This window comes from Leishmania panamensis, assembly GCF_000755165.1.
Source record: "Leishmania panamensis strain MHOM/PA/94/PSC-1 chromosome 14 sequence".
In the NCBI taxonomy this organism is placed as follows: domain Eukaryota; phylum Euglenozoa; class Kinetoplastea; order Trypanosomatida; family Trypanosomatidae; genus Leishmania; species Leishmania panamensis.
Genome location: NC_025859.1, coordinates 346744 through 369393, shown reverse-complemented (window position 1 = coordinate 369393; position 22650 = coordinate 346744). Strand labels below are relative to the sequence as shown.

The window sequence follows — 22650 nt, the reverse complement described above, 5'->3', positions numbered from 1 at the left end:
TCCGCCTTCTCCCTGTTTCACCCTTGTACTTTACCCCTTTGGAGGACCTGCAAGATACGAATGTTTTGCATAAACTCAGATCAACCTAAATGCTGTTAACAATGCACGAAAGCCCAACAAGCACACTTCCTGGATCTTTTTTTTTTCGCTTTGACCGTAGCGTCTTCATTCTCCTCCCTCCCCCCGCGCGCTCCGTGGGTTCGTTGCCGAATAAGGCGCATTGCTACCGACCCACCCCCACCAAACGTGCGGAGCCAGAGACGGAGACACAAGCAACATACACATGCGGCAAACGCTTTCTCGCCACTGCCGCGTAAGCCTCGTCTCGGAGTGCGTGAGTTTGACGCACAGGAGGAAGGACAGGTCGAGTGGGGTGAGGGGCTAATGACCGGAGAGGTGATGGGAGGAGGAGAGCACACCGGTCGCAGGATGCCGTAATTTGTATGCGTGTATGTGGGTGGATAACCTTTGGTACCTGCGTTGAGGAGGAGGAGGAGGTGTGAAGGACGCCATGGTAGTGCTGCTACACGGACAAAGGGTTGGGGGAAGGATACTTGCCTCTTTTTCACTCCTAAAAAATGAAAAGGGAGATGGTAGAAACATGGAATGCAGAGGCACCAAGAAGGTGCACACACACACGGGGAGCGGTGGGGAGGGGGGGGCAATGGAGGAGGTAGTGGTGGTGGTGAGGCAGATTCCTTTTTCGAAGACTACTACCTCCTCCCTCCTAGTGGGGCTCTCACCTGTCTGTCTGTCTGTGTGTGTGTGTGTGTGTGGGTGTGTGCCTGTGCCTTTCCTACCCCCCGTGTCTTCTCTATCCTCCACTGCGCCTGTTGCCCGCTCTTCCCCCTCCCCCACCTCCTCATTCGGCAACTGTGGTTCCTTTTCTGCCCTGTTTCTTCTCTTCAAGAGTGCTGCTACATGCTGCAAGCTGCAGTGACTGCATCTACTGTGGAGAACATTCCCCCCCCCCTTTCACGGCCCTTCCGCTTCCAAGGGCTCCGCACGCTTCTTTGTCGTTTTCCTCATTCTTTCTGTTTCTTTTCTTGCTCCACCCCATTCTATGCTTGCCGTCACTGCGGCCGCAGTGTTGGTGCGTGTGTGTGCACAACCTCGGAACCCTTTCTTGCCTTTCTTTTGTTGACCGGCTAACCTCTTTTCGTTCCTCCCTGTGTGCCGTCTTGCATAACACGCACAATTCTTCGTTGGATTCCGGCACATGCGCGGATCTGCTCCCTTGGTCCCTCTCTTCTAAGTCTATGGGTGTGTATACCGTCCGCGCTACTACTCATCGTCTTCTCCTTTCTACTCCGCCTTCTCTCTTGACACCTTTGTAGTACCGTCTTCGTAGGTGAGTCAGCAACGTGGGCGCACACACATGTACTGGTGGTAACAGCGTAATGCGAGAGATGGCGTAGAGGACCATAAAACTAAGGCGAGAAGCGAAATAGGGGCGGGGAGACATATGCATAGGATGAGCAGCACTATTGAATAGTCAGCCTTTTCTGTTTTTTTTTTCGTGTGTTTTGGCGCCCCTCTCTCTCCCCGCTTCTCACCGACACAGATGGTGAGAAGGGGAGAAAGAGGGGGGGCTTCACCGCTGAAAAGGTCTCCTCTGCCGCCTTGGTCCCCCCGGCCATGTCTCCCTCTTCATCTTTGGTGATGTCTATTTTTTTTTTCTTCGTCGTCGTCGTCTTCCCCCCGGTTGTTTGTATTGACCCGTTCTGCTTCTATTTGCCGCATTGCTCGACTGACTTCTTCGCGCTAAGTTTGGCCTGAAGTGTGGGCTGCGTGCGTCTATGTCAGTGAAGTCTCTGTCACGGCGTGTGTGGGCGTCTTTCTCGCCTTCTCGCGCCAGAGCCTTGGAGGCTGCGTGAGTGAGAGATCGAGAGAGAGATTGCGGAAGACATCATCTGCGATGCTCAGCATCGTATTCGAAAACTTTAACAGGAAAGCGAGGTAGAATGATCGTACGGAGGGAGAGTCAATTCTTTTTCTCAGCAAGAACGAAACACAGCAACCAATAAACGAAAGTGACTGCGGCCCTGGTGAGGAAGGGAACACAACAGAGACAGCAATTCGGGTGTAGATAGCAACCCTCTCTATCCCATCGCAGTAAAAAGGCGTTGCTGCGCGGCCATCGCACACACCTCACCCGCAGCTCTCTGGAGCCTCTTGCGGGAGGCAGTGGAGTACACGTACATCTCTCTCTCTCTATGGTGTGTCATATCCTATTCGCCTCTCCATCTTTTCTCCGTGCGGCTGTCTTGCGCTCCTCTTCTTCCCCTTCTCGCGAGTGTTGCATAATGAACCCAAAGATACGCCAACCTCTTTTCATCCTACAATTAACGACTCTCGCCAAACTCCCACCGGCAGACACGTGCCAACGTTCTCTTCCCCCATTCACACCGATATAAATGACGGCACTGCATGGCAGGCTGGTGAGCGACGAGGAGCTCGCGTGTGCGGTGCAGCGCATCGTCGCGGTGTACGAATGTCAGCAGCAGGATCTTCGCCACCCAAACCCGATGATTCGCGAGGCGCACGTGCCGCGCGTCCTCGTCGCAGTGGCGGGCCGCCCTGGCGGTGGCAAGTCGACCATCGCGGCGCTGTTGGCAAACGCTGTTCGAGAGGCGCTGAGCGACCAACCAAATCCCATGGCACCATTCCAGAAGGTGGACATCAATGACGCAGAGAGAAACAGCGACGCCAGCAGCAGCTGTGCCGGTTTGGGCAGCGACAGCGGTGTTGTGGTGTGCGTAATGCCAATGGACGGCTACCACTTGTATCGCAGGGAACTGCTGGAGATGCCAAACGCGCAAGAGGCTGTGAGACGTCGCGGCGCGGAGTGGACGTTCAACCCAACTAAGCTGCACGCCGACCTCACCGCTATCAGGACACCGAACGAGCGCGGCCTCTACGACGACGTCTTTGTCCCGTCTTTTGACCACGGCATCGGTGACCCCCAGGAGCGCGACATCTGCATCCCCAGCTCCGCCGGCGTCATCATTGTGGAGGGCAACTACGTTCTCTATCGTGGAACCCCGGAGTGGGCTGCGGTGAACGACATGTTTGATGTGAAGCTCTTCCTGGCGTGCAACCGTGATGTGTGCAAGGAACGTCTCTGCCAGCGCCACATGCAGGCCTGGAGCATTTCTCGCAGCGAGGCGATGGTGCGCGCGAGCGGCAGCGACACCATCAACGGCGACTTAGTAGACAAGACGGCGTCAAACGCAGACATCGTCATGCACTCTATCAATGCCTCTGAGAGCAAGCTCTAACTCGCTCGCCTCCCTCTTCCTCCAGGCCATCTGTGTTACTCGCTCTCCTCCTCCACTCGTATTGCCTGCGCTCTCGAGGGATGTTATCGTATTCATAGCTCGATGCCTTATGTTTGTCCTCCCTGTGTGTCTCCTTCTTTGCTCTTCCCCCCCTCCTCTACCTCGTCCCTCTCGAGAAACCTTCTCTTTCGTGTGTGTGTGTATGTATGTGTGTGCGTGTGCGTGTGCGTGTGCGTGTGCGTGTGTGGGTATTGGACTTCTCAGCGTTGTGACCCCACCGCGTTGCTTTATGACCTTGGGCCCCCGCACTCCTCCCCCTTTGAAGAGACGGGCGTTCTCTCGATGCCGCTCTGTTAAGTACACGCCAGGTACACTCACGCTCAAGCACAGGTGAAAACACGCGCGTGCTCTTCCTCCTCAAGCTGTGATGGTGCCACCTTCTTCTTGTGTTAGTGGTGATGATTTTGTCTATTTGTTTTAACGTGTATGTGTGTGTGTGTGTGTGCACATGTGCTTCTTCGCCATACATGAAACACCGCTCTGCTTTCACCACCGCCATGGTTGCCGGTGGCGTTGAACTCTGGACTGGCACCGTACACCGTCCTTGTTTACTATTATTTCATCTTCTTTCTTCACCTCACTCTCTCCTTCTCTGTCGCTTTGATTCTACAGAGCATGAACAGCTGTCACAGTGCTTCTTTCGGGCGTGCATGTAGTGTATGTGTGTGTGTGTGTGCGTGTGCGTGTGTATATCGATGGAGACGGTGGACAGGCAGCGCAACTATTGACCTGTTGGTGAATCTGCTTTGTCGGGGTCCCCCAGCGAATACGCACCACCACAACAGGAGTCGAGCATGCAGCTATGCGGGAACCTACACGCACACCACCTCACTCGACCCACGGCGTCACACGGATGGAAAGAGGAATATATCTATCTCTATATCTATATATCTATATATAGATATATATCGATGAAAAACAATCACCAATTACACACCGAGCAGAAAACGACAGAGATCGGCTGGGAAAGGGGGGAAAGAGCGTCGGGGTTGGACAAAGCTACTCGTTCATTGCTGTGCTTCTCGCACGCGCGCGCGCTCGATTTCTATCGCTTTCTCTGTTTTGAATTGTTAGAAGAGGAGAGCGGCCAGTGCCCGTGTGTGCCTGTGCCACCAACTTGTTTTTGTCAGCCCTCCCACCCTTCGCCTCGCAGCCCCCTCGTCGTGTGACTTCCAACCGCTGCGAGGACCTCATCCATGTCTTTATCGCGGCGCTTTCTACCTCTCCTCTCTCTGCTACCCTGGGAAGGGTGTCTCTCTGTCCTTCCCCCCTCCCCTCCTCCACCACTGCCTCCCATCCTCCTCCACACCTTCGTCTTCTCTTTATGTGTCAGCTTCCGCTTCTCCCTCTACCAGCTGTTGCCGCCTACCACACATACCCACATACGACCCATCTCACTGACTCCCCCAACACACCTTCTGGTGACAGTCATTCGTGACTGAGCAACCTTCGTGTGCGTGTGGTTGTCTAGCGGGGTGGTGTCTTACGTTGAGTTGCAGGTGATCTGGTCGGCCAGCTTCGCTGTTTGTGTGCCTGAGGTCACTCACGCGCATGCACGCGTGTCTTGTGGAGTAGTGAACAAGATCACTGGCTCTCCGTGTCTATGTGGGTGCGTGTCTGCTGACACCTCCCCTCCAAATAAATAGCGCCTCCCCACCACCACCACCACCAAGACCTTCTCTCTCGGCACTCTCCCCCCTCTCCTTCCTTTCTCTTTCTTACAGCCATCACCACCGCACCCCATTCGTTGGCTGCGTGCTTGGAAGGACCAGTTTGAGTTGTGTGTGCGAGTGCGCGTATCTGCGCCGAGCTTTTCGCGTCCCCATCGTTGTGGCCGCCCTCGCTGCGCTCCAGGCGCTTCGCTCGCTCACAAATTTGTTCGCGTCGTTTTTTGATTTTCTTCGTTGCCTCGCCTGCTACAATTCAGGCCCCTGCGTGACGCGCGCTGTACAGGTTCTCTTCGCTCCACCCTCAAGCACACGACCCGTACTCGCTGCGAAGTGTCGCCATGAGCAAGTACTCGTTGCTGTTCCACCAAAGCATGGCAGATGGAGCCGAGGCCTCCAGCAGCAGTAGTAGCAGCAGTGGCTCATCGGCGTCGACTAGTAACACGAATGTCAGCAACTCGGTTACCTCGGATTCGACTGCGTCATCTCCGTCCACGGTGACACCAGCGCGGCGCCGTCTAATCCACCGCCGTCGCGATGGTATTGGCGCAGCAGAGGCGTCATCGGTGGCGCCGCCTCAGCCGCCACGTCAGGAAGAGCAGGAGAACCTGATCAGCGACCCCGTACGTCGTGGAAGTAGCAGCAGCATCTCAGTGAGCGAATCGAATGCGCCGGCCACGGCTGGCAGTGATTATATTGCGTCTGTGGCCTCGGCGAGCGCTTTGGAGGTGCTATCGGCACCAGTGGCATCGGCCCCTCCGTCTTGGCAGGGCACGGCTGCCCCCGAATCCGACGGTGACGTGGTGGTGGTGGATGACATAATACAGAGCCAGGAAGGCAGCAGCAATGATCGTGCGAGTGCAGTTAGTGGGGCAGCCACAGAGCACACTTTGAGGATCGATGGCGACTCGGCTCTCAACAAAGGTGACCCTGGCGCTCTGCCGCCTGCCGCCTCATCCTTGTCCGTGTTCCAACACACCCCACCGCGTCTCTTTACGTGTGACATGTGCCTGCACTACGTCTCCACCTCGTACGAGGCTCTTGAGCAGCACGCGCTCGACCAGCACAGCGATGCGTTGGCCGACTACACACGTTTGCGCACTGTTGCAAGAAAGTTGGTGCCCGTGTGGGGTGATGTTCTGAAGCGCAAGGCGTCCGTCGTTCAGCAGTGGGGCGTGAAGATCTTCGCCGTTGCCGTGCAGCGCGATGCCGGGGCAGAGAAAATGGCCGAAGCTCACCGGGCGAGGGCACAGTTGGAGTTGGTCGTACAGCACTGGCACCCGCGGGCGAAGGTGTTTATCTTTGGCAGCTCCGTCGCGTTTGGGGTGTGGGACGGTATCTCCGACATCGACTTCACCGTCGTTGACGTTGAGGAGTTGGAAGCGGGGACATGGCCGCCTTCAGAGAAGAACGCGGTGCGCAGCATCACGGAGCTGCTGCGCCGCGCCGGATTTTCTTTCATCAATCTCGAGCCGATCAGTCACGCACGAGTACCGATAATTAAGCATCACGCCTCGCTGCCGATTCGGCTAACCGATGAACAGCGGCACCGCCTGCATGAAGAGGCGCGGCAGTCTGCGGCGGCTGTAAATTCGGCAGCACCAGAGCTACTTGCGTCGTCATCGCCGTCGAGTGCGCAGCAGGAGGCGCCAGCTGAGAAGGGCCACACACAGCTCGAGGCGGAGCTCATCATTGCGCGCAGCGTGCGTTACTCGCTCAACTTGCCGGCCGGACCGCCAGACAGCGCCATCCTGGAGGCGAGCATTCGGCTGGCTGTGGGATCGGCGGCTCTTCAGCAGGTGTGGTGGAACCGCACGCGCGATATGTGCTGCATGACGTTTGACACCACGACGAGCGCCGTCAAGGCCTCGACGTGCCCGCTTCACTTCATATCGGCTGGCATGCGAGCGCGAGTGCAGCCTCTGCACGAGGAGTGCCGGCCTGAGCTGTACGGCATGGATTTCGACCTCAGCTTCCGCGCCTTCGGCATTCGCAACTCACACTTACTGCGGCGCTACCTGCTGAGTCACCCGTGCGCGCGACCCGGTGCTCTGGTACTAAAGGATTGGTCGAAGACAAGCGGTGTCAATAACTCGGTCAACGGCTATCTGACGAGCTATGCCATCAACATCATGTGGATCTACTATCTTGTGCATCGTGGCGTTATCCCGTATGTGTGTCCGGCGCGTGATATCCCGGCGTCACTACGGCACAACGTTGACCCTGATCCACAGTACGCGGCCATGGTGGACCCGGCATGGACGCCGGAGGAGCGCGCCGCCATGGAGGCACAGGCGGGTGAGTTGTTACTCGGCTTCTTCTACTACTACGCTTTCGAGTTCGACTGGGCCAACCACGTCGTGTCGCTGAACCGTCCCGGAGTGACGACGAAGGCGGCGCTTGGCTGGGATGTCGAGGATGTGGCCCCGGTGGGTGGCCTTGTGCCCCACTTTGGTGCCGCTGGCTCGCAGCATCAGCACAACCTTACCGGTGCGGAGATCCACCATAGCGATATACACGGCGGTGGGACTCCAGCTGCCTCTCCGACGAGGTCACCAGCTGGGCGCGACGGGATGATAGCCAGCAATGCGAGCATGGCAGCCCGGCGCAGCCGAGCGACGACGCGCTACTCCTTCTGCATTGAAGACCCGTACGAGGAAAACCTCAACCTTGGCCGGCACATGGGCGTCACCAAGACGCTGCGCGTCCAGACAGAGCTCTATCGCGGTTTACTATCCTTGCTGAAAGATGATCTGCAACACTGTTGTGTGTTCGCGGCTAGCGCTAACACTTCTGGCAACAGCGGCAACGCCGACAACAGCGGTGTTACAGTTAGTGGTGCCCCTGCGACTGCAGCGGCGACAGCAACCAATGCCTCTGGGGAACCCATGGAACTGCCGGTGCGCGTGCTGTACAAACTCATGGCACTCTCAACCCGCGAGCTCGCCATGGCACGCAGGCGACACTCAGCCGCGGTCACTACCGGCGTCGAGTTCCCCGGTGTTCCGTTCAGCGACCTCAAGGACGCCTTTCTGGCGCAGGCGCCGACTGAGTGGAAGCTCGCGAGCCAGGTGTGGAACAGGGATCAGTTGCTTCACCGACTCGGGCTGAAGCTGCACGCCAGAGAGTACGTGCTGCCTCGGCGGGAGGTTGGCGTGCGGCGCTTGGCGGCAAAGGCACCACCGGGAGTGGTACTGGCAAGCACACCGGAGCCAACCTTCACCGCCGCTACCGCGGAGGGCAGGCAAGCTTCGTTTTCACCCGAGCACGCCCCTAGCTCTAGTGCAGAGGTGAAAGAGATGAATCGGGCGTTTCTCGGAGCCGTACCCACGCGTCGCCTACCAGAGGACCTGCTACTGGCCATGACGAGAGGGTACTCTTGTCTGACCCCCAGCTGGGTTGCATGGACGAAGCCGTGGGCAGCCTTGTCGGCGTGGTGGACCGACCGCCTACGCAGCCCAAGCACGGCGCCAGAGAGCGAAGACTCACTGGTATCAGGCGAACCCGCACACGAAGGCGTCGACCCCTCTTTGCCTCCTGGTGCACCGCCCCACGTCTCTGCGGTGCCAGGACAAGCAGCAGGGCCGATACATCAGACGCGAACTCAACTGCGGCAGCACGTAGTGGCTGAGGCAGCTAGCGTCGCGACTGGTCGACGAGCGCTGCGTATGCTATTTCACCGATAGTGCGCGTTTGTGTGGCGGCCGGTGTGCGAGCGTGCACACCGGGGAAGCAGTGGATTGTGTACGCGGGAAAGCTCTCTTCACTTCCTTCTTCTCTGGCTCGCAGTCACCACTTTATTTGAATCGCCCTAGCTCAGCGCAGGGGGACCTCTTCTCTGGTTGTGTGTAGTGCCGTTGACTGCCCTCAGCCACAGTGCTACGGTTTATCCACACAAGGAGTGCAGCTGTGTGACGGTCGATCCGAGATGGGCTGTGTAGGCTCGCTCTGTTACTGTAGGTCGTTGTGTCGCCATCGCCGTCCGTCTCTCTCTTTCTCTTCACTCTCCCCTCCCCTCTGCGGGCATGTGTCGAGGGCAGTGAGCGGGCGCCAAAGCTGAAGAAGGTCATGCGCGCGCGATAGGAGCAGGTGGTGGACTGACAAACCAGCAGACAACAGCATTCCGCAAAGAAGCTTTACTGCGCTGCGAATGGCAATGGGAGCGGATCACGGAACCTGTGGACGTTGCTTGCCAGTGCTCTTTCTCTCCCTCTTGACCCCGCCCCTTTCATTGTTTTGCTTGCTGCCGAAGACGCACTGCCTGCGTACCTCAGCTGTGGCTGCCTTTGGCGCAAGCCATAAAGCGAACGAGGCGAGGGCTATTCTTCGGTAGAGCTGCCGCTGCTGAGGGCAGCACACAACACCGGTAGTACGCCACCGTTAAAACAGTTATTGTCGCCGCTCGAAGCACCGTCACGCTTTCGACTGCTCCCCACCCCCTCACCTGTCCTCCTCATTCCCTCGGCTCTCGCGCGTGATGATGCCCAACTAGGCTCTTCCTCCATCCCATGCGTGGGCACGTGTGTGTGTGCGGAGGGGAGGGGAGGGGAGGTAAACAAGAGTACACCCACGCGCTTTCAGGTGCTTTTCGAGCTGCATCGCCTTCTACTCGCCCACTCCCATCCGCCCTCGCACTCTCTTCTTTACTCGTGTAGGGGTGGGCGGGCGTGTGATCACTTCTGTCTTTTGGCTATGCCCCCCCATCTCTCTCTCTCTCTTTCTTTCCTCTTCCCCCTTGTGCGAACGTGCCCATAACGCCTCGTCCTCTTTGTCTGTGTGTGTGTGTGTGTGCATGGGTGGTTTACCCCCCTCCCCCTCCCCCTTCCCATTATTGAGTGGGCCCTGTTAGCCAGCGTGGCCGTGTCTTGTGGACAGTTGCGCGCAGGCAGGCGACGTATTCGCCTCTCCTCACTCTGCCGCCGCCTTTCACCCACCCGCAGCTCTTCTTCCAGTCGTCTCACATTCCAAGAAAGCGGGCGGGTCTGTCTTGTGCACGCGCACCAATGCAGTCGTCCCTGCTGCGGCCCAGCTCGCTGCGGCGAGGGTACCACTACGTGCACCCCAAGACCGGGAGACCCATTCGCCAGTATCGCAAGTACGGTGACCCTCGCTTCATTAACAACGAAGTTGCCCTCATCAACGGCCTTTTTGCGCTCATCACGACCGACTTTGGTATGGTGACGCAGTCGCAGCTGGAGAACGCGCGTCTCGCCATATTGCGCCGCATGCCGCGTGGCTCCTTCGCCCTCACCATGCACACCGACTACGAGGAGTTTCCCGTCGTGCAAAAGAGCCCCGAGTCGCGTATGGGTGCTGGTAAGAGCAACATCCACCACTTCGCTTACAAGTTCACCACCGGCGTGCCGCTGTTCGAGATTACGGCGCTGTCCTCGCGGCGGCTGAACCAGGCAGAAGCTGAAGGCATCTTCTTAGCAGGGCGGTCGTTCATTCCGCTTCAGACGGCAGTGGTACCGCGCGGCCGCGTGGATGAATACCACGTCTTCAAGTAAAGGGAAGGGACAGCAGTGGCGAATGCAAAGAGGAGTGTATGTTGGGCGATGGTGACGAGGGGAGAGAGAGCTGTCAGCCCCCCGAGTGCGGGGAGGATGGCGGTGGTGGTACTGAGTAGATAGGGGAGCCTTAGCTGTAAAACCGTGCCTGTGTCACTCTCGCTGGTGCTAAGAGCTCCTGCTCTCGCCTCCACCCCCCCCCCTCTGGATTGTTCTCTTGCTCAATCTTGCTGTAGCACATGTGCACCCGTCTCCTCGTCGCCCTTCTCGAGTCTCTTCCTTGCTCATTTTTGCTCTTGTCATTGCGTCTCAACGTGCTGTTCCTTCTTTGTCTTTTCCTGTTCCTGTGCGTGTGCTCATGTGCAAGGGACTGCCGACTGGGTGTTAGAGTGTGTGTGTGTGTGTCGGTGCCGCTGATCGTATCGCTCCGTGTACTTACGTATGCGTCTGCGTTGGGCCTCGGCTTTGTCTTGTTTCGGTTCTCTCTTGCCGTCGCACCTCTGTGCGGCTATCACACACAACCGCAAGCAAGCGAAGATAATCAGCGTGGCAGCAGAGCGGACGCATTGGCGCCCGTGTGCAATGCCACTACCACGACAGTAGCTGCTGCTGCTGCTTGTGTGGCTCTCCAACGCGGGTGCTTTCCTTCATTTGTTCGTGCTGATACACCACCCCCTCTCGGTGCATCGATATTTCTTCGGGCGTCAAAGAGTAATGTCCTCCTTCCCCTTCAGTTAAACACACACACACACTTATGGGCATGGGTATCCTCTTCCTCTCCTCTTCTCTTCTTTGGGTGTGTGTTGCTCACGCACCCGCCCATCACCACCACGCTTGGGCTGCGCCCCACTCATCAAAGTGCATGCGGGGAATTCTCAGAGTCTGACCTGTGGCGCAGCGTGATACACAAGCCGATTCATGGCGAAGGACGAGGAGGAGACAGCAAAGCAACACACAAAGAGGATCAACTCTCAGCCTCATACACAGCGGACTTTCGCCTCTTTCGGTCACACCCTCCACACCCCGTCTCAGCTTTCTCTCTCTTTATCCTTCTCAACCAGCACAATTCCGTCCCCTTCCTCTCTCCACTGGCCCCCCCCCGCTCTCCTCCGGGCTCTTTTTCATATTTGCCCCCCCCCCCTCTCCCTCCCTCCGACTGCTCTTCGTTCCCCTTTCCTCCTCCCCCTTGAACCTCCTTTCCCCCAACAATACCCCCGCGCTTGGCTCTCGTACACATCGAGCGGCACTTCCCTTTTCCTTCTTTTCACCGTGGGCTTTTTTCCCTTGCATTCTTCGTATATCCCCCCCCCTCCTCTTTGAAGTGGTGTGCGTACGGGCCTATGCGTTAGGGGCCTCATACACGTCCCCTCTTCGTGCTCTTTCCCCCCTCCCCCTTTCCTCCCTACACAGCCCATCTGAGTTCTTCGCAAAGAGCCAATCTCGGTGATTGATCAATTCAGACGCGCAGCACACACACACACACACATACACGTTGTGGAACTTCCCTACTGCCTAGCCCCCCCCCCGCCCCTCTTCCCTGGGTGGCGAGCAACTCTCTATAAAGTCCGCGGTCAAAAATCACCTCGCTTTGTTTCTTCGTTTCGTATACTCTTCGCTGCTGTGCTGGATGCCTGTCAAGCGTGCTGCTGCGCTCACATTCAAGGGCAAACAAGGCAGCGGAGTGGGTGGCAGTTTAGCCGAGCGCAATGGCCCGACACCAGCAGCTGCAGCTCCTGCTGTCGCTGGTTGCGCAGCACCCCTATACCGTGTCCCTGGGGCTAATGACGAAACCCACCCTGGCATTCCTACGCATGCCGCTGCCTTTTCCCGTGGTGGCGCGATCAGCCGCCTCCTGACCCCACCGACGTCCCGCGCTCAGTCGATTGGCTCGCGTGTCGGATGCGACTCACAACGCAGTCGTAGCGACAGCAGTTCGCTATTCCACTCCTGCTACTCCTCCAGCGCCCGCAGCTCTGCCGAACCCACTGGCACCGCATCCGCGACGCTTATATCAACGTATGGGCGATCGTACCGGCATAACCCATATATCGCCTCCCCAGCCACCGCGGGGTCGCCCCTGATGCCTGAGTCACCAGCAAGTGTGTCACTCGCAGAGCAAGAGAGCGCTAGAGATCTCAGCTTTGGGGGCGGCCGTGGTGCTGGTGAGCAAGGGCGCCGTTGCATCATACGAAGTCGTCACGCCCGATCATCTTCGCGGTCCACCTCGGGGTGCAGCCGAGCACTGGCGGGGCCGATTATCGGTATGGGGTACCACCCCTCCGCACTGCTACAGCCGCAGCAGCTCGCAGCCATTTTTCCACCACAGCACTCGGTGGAGCCTTTGTCCCGCGAAGGTTCCTTCTTGGGCCGCTCTGATCCCTCTTCAGTGGGCCAGTCGTGCAGAAGCTCGCCAGCAGCGGCCGCGGCACCGTTAGCCATGCTGCTTGCATCGGCGTCGTCGTTCCGCGGCACCCAGCACGGCGCACATCATCACCACCCCCTCACTTATCATCAGAGTAGCCCCATTTATGGCGCAGGCGGTGCGACACCCGAGACATCGGCTCTTTACCAGAGCCTCGGCAGCATCAACGTCACTGGCAGCACGAACAGCAACAACCCGTACATCGGGGTGCGCATGACGCCGGAGACGACGCAACTGCAACCACAGTCGGTCGCGCATCGCCGCAGTTCCGAGGCGGACCCCCGCACCGCGGTGTTGGAGACCAACACACACTCACTATCCGCCCGTGACACTCAGCCACTAGAGCTTCCCCTGCTGCGGGAGTCAAACCAGTACGAGACAGGGTTCAAGGAAGCGCAGCAGCGCTGGATGACAGCGGCGTTGCCGACGCAGGTGGTGCCACTCTACGCGAACGGCTCGCGCCACAGTAACCCGCAGTCGTCTCCACTTACCGCTGCACTGGGAGAAAGCAATAGAAACTCCAGCAGCACAGCTCGCACCGCCTCAGCGGACTACGCCATCGTGACGAATCGCTTGCAGGAACTCATGCCCCCCGCGATAACCCCGAATGAGAGCACTGGCCTTGAGCCTCGTTCCACGGTGCACCAACGAGAGCAACAACAACAACAGCAGCAACGACCCTTCTCGCTACCCTCACATAGCGGAACACCCCACGAGGGCTGTGTGCGTAGCTACTCACCACGCAGTGCCGCACAGCAGCAACGGGCGACGCCACAACAGCCCGCCCTCTATATTTCCCCGTCCCACGCGGTAGCCATGTCAACGATGGGATTGACAACTGTCTCCAGAGGCACCAGCATGGGTGACACCAGCCGCAGCCACAGCGTCGCCCGCGGTGCGACGGGGCAGCTCTCTCCCTTGTCCACCATCGCGTCAACCGTCTCGCCAGTGCCGCTGGCGGAGGTGGAGCTGGTACCCGACATCTACAACAGCTCCAGTCTTACTGACTCCATTGCAGAGGATGAGGTTCATCGTCAACAGGAAACCAGCAGAACTCGGTCACCCCATCGCCCGTGTGCAGCGGTGGGTCGTGCACGGCCGCGGTACGCTGCTCATTCACCGCTCTCAACACCACCACCTTACCACGACGTGTGCGCTGATGCGCTAAACTCGACACAGACAGAGCTGCTGAGTGACACAGAACCGCGACTCACGCCCGCCTCTGCTGGAACGTCCGCAGGACTGCTCTCTCCGCGCCAGCAAAGCAACCACCATGCTGCGAGTGCGTGTTCGGCAGAGGATGAAAAAGTTCACGACTACAGCGACGTGCGTCGCCCATTTCAGCACAGCTATGGCGGAGCGTCGCCAGCGAAAGAGATGGCGGCGCACATGCTGGAGGAGGCTGAGGCACCTAAGAACCGGCAATCGCCATCGGCGCAGCTCGTGCCTGCCGGTGCAACAAACCCCGACAATGACGCCGCGCAAGCGCCCCAAGAGCGCGATACACTGCTGCGCCGCTCAGTGGATCGCGCACAGGTCGAGAATGACGTCGAGGACTCCGACAAGGAGGAAAAGGGCGACAATGACGACGGTGACGAGGGCTCTGTCGCCACTGCAGATCCCGCGCAGACGAGCAAAGGCAAAAAGAAAAGACGCGTGCGTCGTAATCGCAAGGCAAAGGTGCTGGAGGATTTGCCTCCGGTCACGTCCATGAAGTACCTCCCGCCACCGCCACCTCCGGTGACGTCGGTGCTACTCGACCTCGCAGGTGCGGCCTCGACCAACGCGTCATCGCCGTCGGCGTTCGACAAGTACTACGCGGTGCTGCTGCGATGGTACACGCGCCTACTTGCCGACGAGGCCGACGTCGTGGACACCGCCAACGCGTGTAGCTTTGACGCTACTACGGCGGCGGCTGCAATGGGTGCGGAGGCGTGTCAGATCCGTGGTGGCAGCTACGCCGCGGCTGGCAAGCCACCGTCTGGCTGGCTACTGCAGTCCCTACACTCTGGCCCCATCAGCCCACCTATGGGTCCCATTTCTCCGACGCTCATGTCGAACCCGGCGCCTGCCTACTTTGGCGGTAGTGGCGGCAACGCTGAGGTGCATGTGCGATGCCCCCGCATTGAGCAGTACATGGCGTTGTGCGACATTCCAGCCGAGCTGCGTCTCGCCCTTACCCCCAACACGGCAGTGAAGTTGCCTGGTGGCAACAAGGCGGAGGCCACAGCGGAGACGCAGGTGATCGGCTCTGCCACGGTGGTGCTGCCGCAGTCTGTGAAAGACGTGCCGAGCGCAGTGCGTTGGGCACACGACCTCGAGACGTGGTGGTTCTGCTACGTCTTCCCGCACGTGGCGCACACGCGTCACCAGCCGCCAGCTACGTGGCCGCCGCCGCAACAGCAGCAGCAGCCGGCCTCCATGTCGCCCGTTGGTCTCACCATCTCGCACCCAGGCGCTGGTACAGTCGGGTACGATTATTCGTACGGCTGGCCAACCACGATGTCGCAGCCGATGATAAGCCCCATACCAGTCGCGTACGGCGCGCATGGCAGTTGTGTGATCGACGGCACCCATCCCATGATCGGAAACGGGATTAGCTCGTCAGTGTATGAGCACATCCCCATGCAACCCCAGTTGCCAGCCCCTCTAGCGCCGATGCCGCCAGGTTACTTGATGAGTGTATACTCAGCCTACTAAGGCACGGAGCAGAGTACGTACGTCCAGCGATAGCAGCTGAAGGTTTTTTGATGTTCTATCCTGATGTTAACGAGTACTGTCGCGCTACGTCAGCAGTGACGATTTCTTTTTCTCTTATACAAGATGTGTCTCAGGGGAGCTCTTCATGTTGTTCCCTCCCCTGCCCCCCCCCCTTCCCTTTCCTCTTTCTCTCTCTCTCTCGCGTTCGGTGCCACACCATACAGCATGGCAGCCACGCACCCACACGAAGCCCCCTTCCCCCCCCCTTTCCCCCTCCCCCTCCCGGTTTTTTTTCTTCTTGTTTGCCCACCCCAACGGCAGGGGCAGACCCGGCACAGTCGAGGAGGGCACAGGAAGGCGGTGGCGCCCCTTCGCTTCTTCTGTTCATTTCATTTCCTCTCTTCTTACGCGCTCTCGCGTCCCGTACCACCACGTCGGCTTCATCCCCCCCCCCCCCTCCCTCTCTCTCTGCGACATTTATTGCGACTACTTTCCTTTTTTCCGGGGGCGGGGGGGCCTCGATGACGAGGTGGCAGGAAGAGGGGGGAGGGACAACCCCCCAGCGCATCCCTTCCAGGGCCCAGCACTCCCACTCACTGTGAGGAAGCCAAGCAGCCCGCCTCTCTCCCTGCCCATGCCGACCCACTTCTGGTGCTGACAGGGTCACGCACCTACGGCGCAGGGAGGTCAGAGCAATGCATCGCTCCTAAGGTCGACGGTCGGGTCCGGGATGGCGTGGCGTCGGAACAACCCTCAACCGTGAACACGTTTGCGCTATGCAGATTATAGGCACAGTGTCACCATGACTTGAGCGCATTCCACCTGGCCCTTACTACCTGCTGGCGAGGAGCCTGCCTCCACCTCGAGGCGTATGCACCAGGCGGCAATGGGCAGAGTGGGAGCGGCTGTGAGGCGGCAACTTGCAAGACGGGTGAGTGGGTAGAGTTTGAGGCAGTGGCCGCGCTCAGATAGGTGAGTGTTCATTGCGGGTGTACGGCTGCCTCCCACCACGCGATGGGGCCTGTGGCAGGGGCAGAGTGGCGTGGGGAGTTTCAGCACTCATGCTCGATGGCAGCGAACGGGCACGGTAATTTTTTTTATAATGGGTCTCTCTTTTTCTCCCCCACTCTGTAAAGCAAAGAAACACCTCGACGAGGTCAATCCCCTATCGAGTAGTTGTGGCTTGAGCTTCCGTCTCTTTCTTTCTTTCTCTTTTTCTACCTGCTCGTGTGGGCTCACGTCCTTAACACCCTTCTCCTTCCCTCACCCACACCTCGTGGCGGCCGCCGCGTGCGTCTGAGGGTGTCTCTGTGGTTTATTTCCCAAGAGTCACTCGATTCGTATGTACTCATCAACTGCTGTGTGTGTGGGGGGGTGGGGGGAGGAGAGGGTGTGTGTGAGTTGTGACCTCTTCTCACCTGCCTCTGTTCTCTCCCCTCGCTTTCTCTCCCTCTGTGTAAGCGCACTTCGAAGTGCCTGAAGCGCTGTTTGTTTGTTTGTGTGTTACGGAGTTTATGATATTCAGCGGGAAGTCCCTCTCTTCCTCTTCCTCTGTCTCTGTCGCCTTAAATAGCCTCATGCATGTACTGGTGACGCGCATGTGCACCACTGCTGCGACTGGAGCGACAAGAGAGCAAAAGGGAAACTGGAGATGCACAGAGAGGGTGGTGGCAATGACTGAGTATGGTTCCGGAGAGAGAGCTCAATCTTGCCTTTTCCCTGCATCGGTGTCTCCACACACGAGGTATAGTGCAGGCACCCCACCCGTGCATCTCTCTCCCCCACTCTCCTCACGCCGGGGTAATTCTCGGGTCGACAGCTGCACCGTGCGGTGTGCAGTGACACCGCTACTCCTATGGGGAACAGCACCAAGATGTGTTCTGGAAGGACGGTGGTTTTTCCGGGAGGCAGCGGTGCACTCCCCCGCTCCCCACTCCTCTACGCCGCATCAGCGCGTGCTCGCACCGGGAATGGTGCTCTGACTTCCTCAACCAGAGCGGTACTGTTGTCTCCCCCCCCCCTCGTTGATTGAAGGGTACTGCAAAGACGCCAACTCATTCTGTGCCTTAATGCAGCTCGTCTTTCTCTCTCCTTCCCGCGCTCTTCTTTTGCTTTCCGTTAATTTTTTAACAACGTTTCAATGCGGCCTGGCATCCACATTGCCCGCGGACCCCACCTGTGATGCGTTGCCCCTCCTTGGGTGTTTCTCTCTGTCCCCCTGTCCACACGCGCGTGCGTACGGTGATTGAGGTGCTGGTGCTCGCTTCTTTCTTGCTCCCACACCACTGCTCCTCGGCTACTCGCGCCGCGTACACACACACACATACACCTCCTCCTCCTCCAGTTTGCATTCTTCTTCACGCCAGTGGGACTTCCCCTTTCTGCAAGTCCGTCTCTCTCCCCCTTCGTTTCCATCCCCACCGCCGCCACCTGGTCATTGATAACGGCTGGCCCTTTCTTCTTTCTCTACCATTTCTCTCGTCATACCTCTCGGAGTCCTTTGCTGCCCGCTGTTCACCATCAGTGAGGGACTCTGTGTGTCTATAGCTGCACGCTACGCTGTCATACACAGCAGAGCATCGCGACAGGTGCGCGCACTACCCGACACATCCACCCACACCACCAAGAAGCATGGTGTCTGTATCGAACTTGTCCGCGATCCCGGTTGCCACCGGGAAGAGTGTGCTTAAGACGATGGTGGCCATCTTCAAGGAAGAGGCTGACGTTCCACGTGTGCTGGGTGAGTCAGAGGCGTTCATCGCCTATACGCTCAAGAACCGTCGTGCGATTCGGCTCATCTGTCGCGCCAACAACGAGCGTGGAGCGTTTCGGCTGCACGAGAGCCCCGTGCATGACCTTCGTTTTGTCAACTTCCACAGCAACGTGGCTGCCTCTGCGTCCTCCAGTGACTTCTATGTGTGGGTAGCGGTGTTCGAGCGAGGAGGTGCTGGCCAGCGAGCTGGTGAGGACAAGTCCGCCTCCGCGGAGGGGCGTCTGACGGTGAAGCCATATTTTAAACTTGTCGACAAAGTAGTCATCAACGCGTTCCACTTCTTCATCAACCCTACGAGCAGCATGCCAGACCTCCTCATGCTGTACGGCAAGACGGCCGCAGTGCTAGAGAGCTCGAAGCTTATCTCAGAGTACTCGACGAGCATGCTGGAGGCAAAGCTGAGCACAACAAGTCGCGAGCTGCGCCAGCTGCCGCAGGAGTCTTCGCTCAGGAGCATATGCACCACCTTCAGTGGCAGCTGGCTAGCCTTCACGTCGGAGGCGACGAGGGTAATGGCGTGTACCCTGCGCAACACGACAACACCGGCATGGAGCGGGTGCGAGGGGGATGAGATTGTACAGCTCAGCTTCGTCGGCAGCCATGCAGCGGGGGCGGGTGATAGTGCTACCGCGCCGGCAGCGGACCCCAGCAGCGCCCTGCTTGCCGTCAGCTCCAAGGTAAAGGTGTGTTTGTGGAAGCTTACCGGTGTCGCAGAGCCAGCGCTGCAGCGCACCTTCACGTTCGGCCGCATTGTAACGATGCTCACGTCTCGCAACGCCCTGGCCATCTTCAATGACGATGGCCAGGTGGCGCGTGTTCAGCTGAGCAGTGAAAACGACTTCGACACCACCGTGTACAACATGGGCTGCGCGGTACGGCCAACAAGCGTGTGCTACCACGAATCGACCCGCTTCGCCACAGTACTTGTCGACGCCGTCAAGGAGCTGGACCTGTACCAGCTTGCCACGAACACCAACACACCAAACGCGTCGTCTCCGATCTCCGCACCGGCGAAGGAGGCGACCGCAGCTGCGGCAGCTCCCGGGTCGCGCAGCAACGTCACACCTTTTGTCGACCCCTCCATCATCAGCACCGGTATCCCGTTTCGTCCGGCCCAGAGCAGCCACGCCGCTGCTGCCCCTATTCCAGCGTCGGCGTCGGTGGCGGCTATCAGCGCGAACCCAATGGCTACAACGGCCGTTTACAACAACGCTCGCAGCGCTCTCCAGAACGCCACCCTCCCGCAGTCTCTCGACGGGCTTGTGGCCAGCGCCGTGTACCAAGGCGACGAGGCCCTGCGCCGCACCATCGAGGGCCTGCTGAACGTGGTAAAGAACATTACACAGATCCTTCAGCTCACCCCCGACCAGCTCATGCGCGACCATCAGCAGCTCATCTCGCTGGCTCTGGAGGCGCAGATGACGGAGCTTCAACAGGCCGTGAGCACGTCGGCGGCGGCGGCTCCTGCCGCGCCTGCTGCCGCGTCTGTAAACAGTCGCCACTCCCAGGCCTTCAACAGCTACGCGCTAGCAAAGCTTCTGGCGCCTGTCGCGAGCGAGATTGCCACTGGCGTGACGCGCGGAGTGCGTGATACTCTCCGAGCTGAGCTGGACACCGCGGTGAGCGCCGCCTTCAACTCGAACATTCGTGCCAATCAGAAGGAGGTGCTGCGCCGTCGCCTGGAGGAGGTGCTGCAAGAGACGCCGCGGATGCTCGGAGAGAACGCCGTCAAGTGGATCGACGCGTACGTGGAGCGGGAGCTGAGTGAGTCGCTGGCCCGCATGAACGCAAGCATGAGCGCCTTGGAGGAGCAGAACCGCAAGCTGCAGGCGGCCTTGACGCAGATCGTGAACTCGGGCGCTATACAGGAGGTGGAAGCCATGCGGGCAGAACTCGTGGAGCTCCGCACCGCCATCCGGAGCGGTGAGGGCATAACTAACAACGGCGCTGCGGCTGGTGCTGGTACAGCAGCGACGCCGCCCCCGCAAACGGTGATCGAAATGGCGGAGAAGTACATAAAGGAGGGTCGTATTTCGCAGGGCCTTTCGTACGTCGTAATGGCGCAGAACGCTCGCTGCTGCGTGCAGCTGCTGGACCGCCTCTCGGAGGATGATGTGGCAAGCGTCGTGTCTGACACAGAGACGTCGGAAGCGACTTGGGTGAAGCTGATCATGCAGATGTGCGAGCAGGAGGCAACGGAGACACCAGACGAGCTCGAAAAGGTTGCATCTTTTCTCTTCGACGTGCTGTCGGAGCACGATGAGGTAATCGCCAGGAAGACGGCCAAGGCGCAGCAAGTCCGCAGCGACGTGCGCCACCTCATCGCCCGTGCGCGCGGCAAAATTGACCGCAGCGAAGGTCGCCGCGTGCTGAAGAACCTCGAAAAAAGCATTCAGTAGAGAGCTGTAGGCAAATGCGCCTGCGCACATGCAACAGACGACAGAGACCATTTTATCAAAGCCGTATGCAAACACAGCCACGCTCTCATGCACGTGCTCGCCTCGTGGGGTGGGGTGCTGTGTCTGGCGAAGGTGTAGCTCGTGATTCAAAGAGGACAGGGCTCTTTGCCACTCCAAATCACCTACCTCCGTTCCTCGCGCACCAGCGACGCTTTCCCTCTTACATGTACGCCACTGGGCATGCCTATGCGTGTGTACGTTCCCCCCCCCCCTCCCCCACACACACACACTTCCTGCAGTTGGTGGGGGCTCACCTGGACACGCCCCCGTCTCTGTTTGCTCTTCACTGTACTCGCTTTTAATGTTGTCCCTCCCTCGCCACGTCGGGGGTTGGCGTTCGGACATGGTGGGCTCTAAGGACGTCACTAACAGACATTTTTGCTTTCTGTCTCTTCTTCTTTTTGCTGCCGTTCTTCGACCTCTCTTGGTTCTGTGATGTCGTGTTTTCACTCTCGCCATCTCTCTGTCTGTCTGCCTGTCTGTATGTGTGTGTGTGTGTGTGTGTGTGTGTGTGTGTGTGTGTGGGAGGGGGAGGGGGAGATGTCGCTCACTTATGGGATGCGCCCCTCGTATCAGGCCGTATAGATGTGCGTGTGTGGGGGGCAGGGGAGGGGGGGAGGTTGTGTGCGGGTAATGTTAGCGGTAGTAGAGAATTTCGCGGTAGTGCAGGCGTGAGTGGCTCCTTTTTTTTCTTCCTGAGTTGGTGGTGGGAAGGGAGGGAGGGAGAAGGGGGCCTGTCTGGATTTGTGTGGGCGTACGCCGGTGGTCGCGCTGCTGTGGTTATCGTGTGTGTGGGGGGGGGGGGGGCTCTTCAAGACGACGAGGTCGCTGCGCGAAGAAACCTGCGATTGATTTCGGCAGTGCGCGTCGAAGCACCACAGCAAAGGTGAGTTGCAGATAACAGTGGTGGCTGCTGCGGTAAACAAGTGAAGAAGGTGTCTGGGATGCTTACTAGGGGCGGGTGTTGTAGTGTGACTGCTTAAGGGGCTCTCGTCACTCGTCTCCCCCCCCCGTCGTCTTTTGCTGCTGAGGCCGCTCTTCACCCCCTTCTCCAAGACACACACGAGGACCACGGCCTCCTCTCTGGCTGATTATCTCGTACCTGTTCACTTCGTGCCACTGAAAGAGAGAGGAAGAGGGGGAGGACTCCGTATGGGGCGCGGTGTGCGTCGGTGTCATGACTCGTCTTTGTTCCACTTTTGCTCTTCTCAAGTGACGGCTGCGCGTGATGAAGTTTGTGGCACCCACGCGCACCCCACCCCACCCCACCCACGCTCCCTTTTTCAAGCAACGACGAACAACAGAAAGAAAATGTAACCGTGTAGCGCGTCACGGTGCCGGGCCTTGGCGAGTTTGCCACCTCTCACCCTCCCTCTCGGTGGGTTCATTGTTGTGAGAAAGAGGGGGCGTGAAGGCAGCGGTGCCGATACGGCAAGTGAAAGGGAAGTGGGCCGTATGGCATCGCTGCGCTTCACCCTTTGCGAAGGGTCATATGAGCGAATTTGTCCGTAGGGGTGTGTGAGGCAAAAACTGAAGTCAACTCCTGCAGAAGCTGCCGGCAGCCTATCCCCACCACCGCTGCTCCTTCAGACTCGCCTCTCTCCCCTCTCCTTTCTGTTTTATTCCTCTACTTTTCTCTTTCCTTTGATTGGAAACCCCCCACCTATTTCCGCCATTTCCGCCCGCTGTTGCATCACCCTTCCTTTCCGCCTCACACACACACACACATATCCCTCCTCTTCTTCCTCCGCCGAAAATATATATATATACTCACGCGC

At 58.7% G+C, this 22650-nt stretch overlaps 5 protein-coding genes across 5 annotated transcripts, besides 1 other annotated feature; all 5 read left to right on the top strand.

The window, feature by feature from the left end:
- Positions 1 to 2528: 2528 nt before the first annotated feature.
- On the top strand, positions 2529 to 3281 carry LPMP_140940 (hypothetical protein; the record flags this gene model as incomplete). The annotated part of the gene is made up of 1 exon (XM_010699023.1): positions 2529 to 3281. The coding sequence occupies one exon, from the start codon at positions 2529 to 2531 to the stop codon at positions 3279 to 3281; it is 753 nt and encodes a 250-aa protein (XP_010697325.1).
- A 2068-nt stretch (positions 3282 to 5349) lies between these two features.
- On the top strand, positions 5350 to 8694 carry 3'TUTASE (RNA editing 3' terminal uridylyl transferase 1; the record flags this gene model as incomplete). Its single annotated transcript, XM_010699022.1, has 1 exon — positions 5350 to 8694. The coding sequence occupies one exon, from the start codon at positions 5350 to 5352 to the stop codon at positions 8692 to 8694; it is 3345 nt and encodes a 1114-aa protein (XP_010697324.1).
- Positions 8695 to 10011: 1317 nt separating this feature from the next.
- Positions 10012 to 10518, top strand: LPMP_140920 (ribosomal protein L10/L16, putative; the record flags this gene model as incomplete). Its single annotated transcript, XM_010699021.1, has 1 exon — positions 10012 to 10518. One exon carries the CDS (start codon positions 10012 to 10014, stop codon positions 10516 to 10518), a length of 507 nt encoding a protein of 168 aa, XP_010697323.1.
- Positions 10519 to 12955: 2437 nt separating this feature from the next.
- Positions 12956 to 15640, top strand: LPMP_140910 (hypothetical protein; the record flags this gene model as incomplete). The annotated part of the gene is made up of 1 exon (XM_010699020.1): positions 12956 to 15640. The coding sequence occupies one exon, from the start codon at positions 12956 to 12958 to the stop codon at positions 15638 to 15640; it is 2685 nt and encodes an 894-aa protein (XP_010697322.1).
- A 557-nt stretch (positions 15641 to 16197) lies between these two features.
- Positions 16198 to 16731: a repeat region.
- Positions 16732 to 18271: 1540 nt separating this feature from the next.
- Positions 18272 to 20812, top strand: LPMP_140900 (immunodominant antigen, putative; the record flags this gene model as incomplete). The annotated part of the gene is made up of 1 exon (XM_010699019.1): positions 18272 to 20812. One exon carries the CDS (start codon positions 18272 to 18274, stop codon positions 20810 to 20812), a length of 2541 nt encoding a protein of 846 aa, XP_010697321.1.
- Positions 20813 to 22650: the final 1838 nt, after the last annotated feature.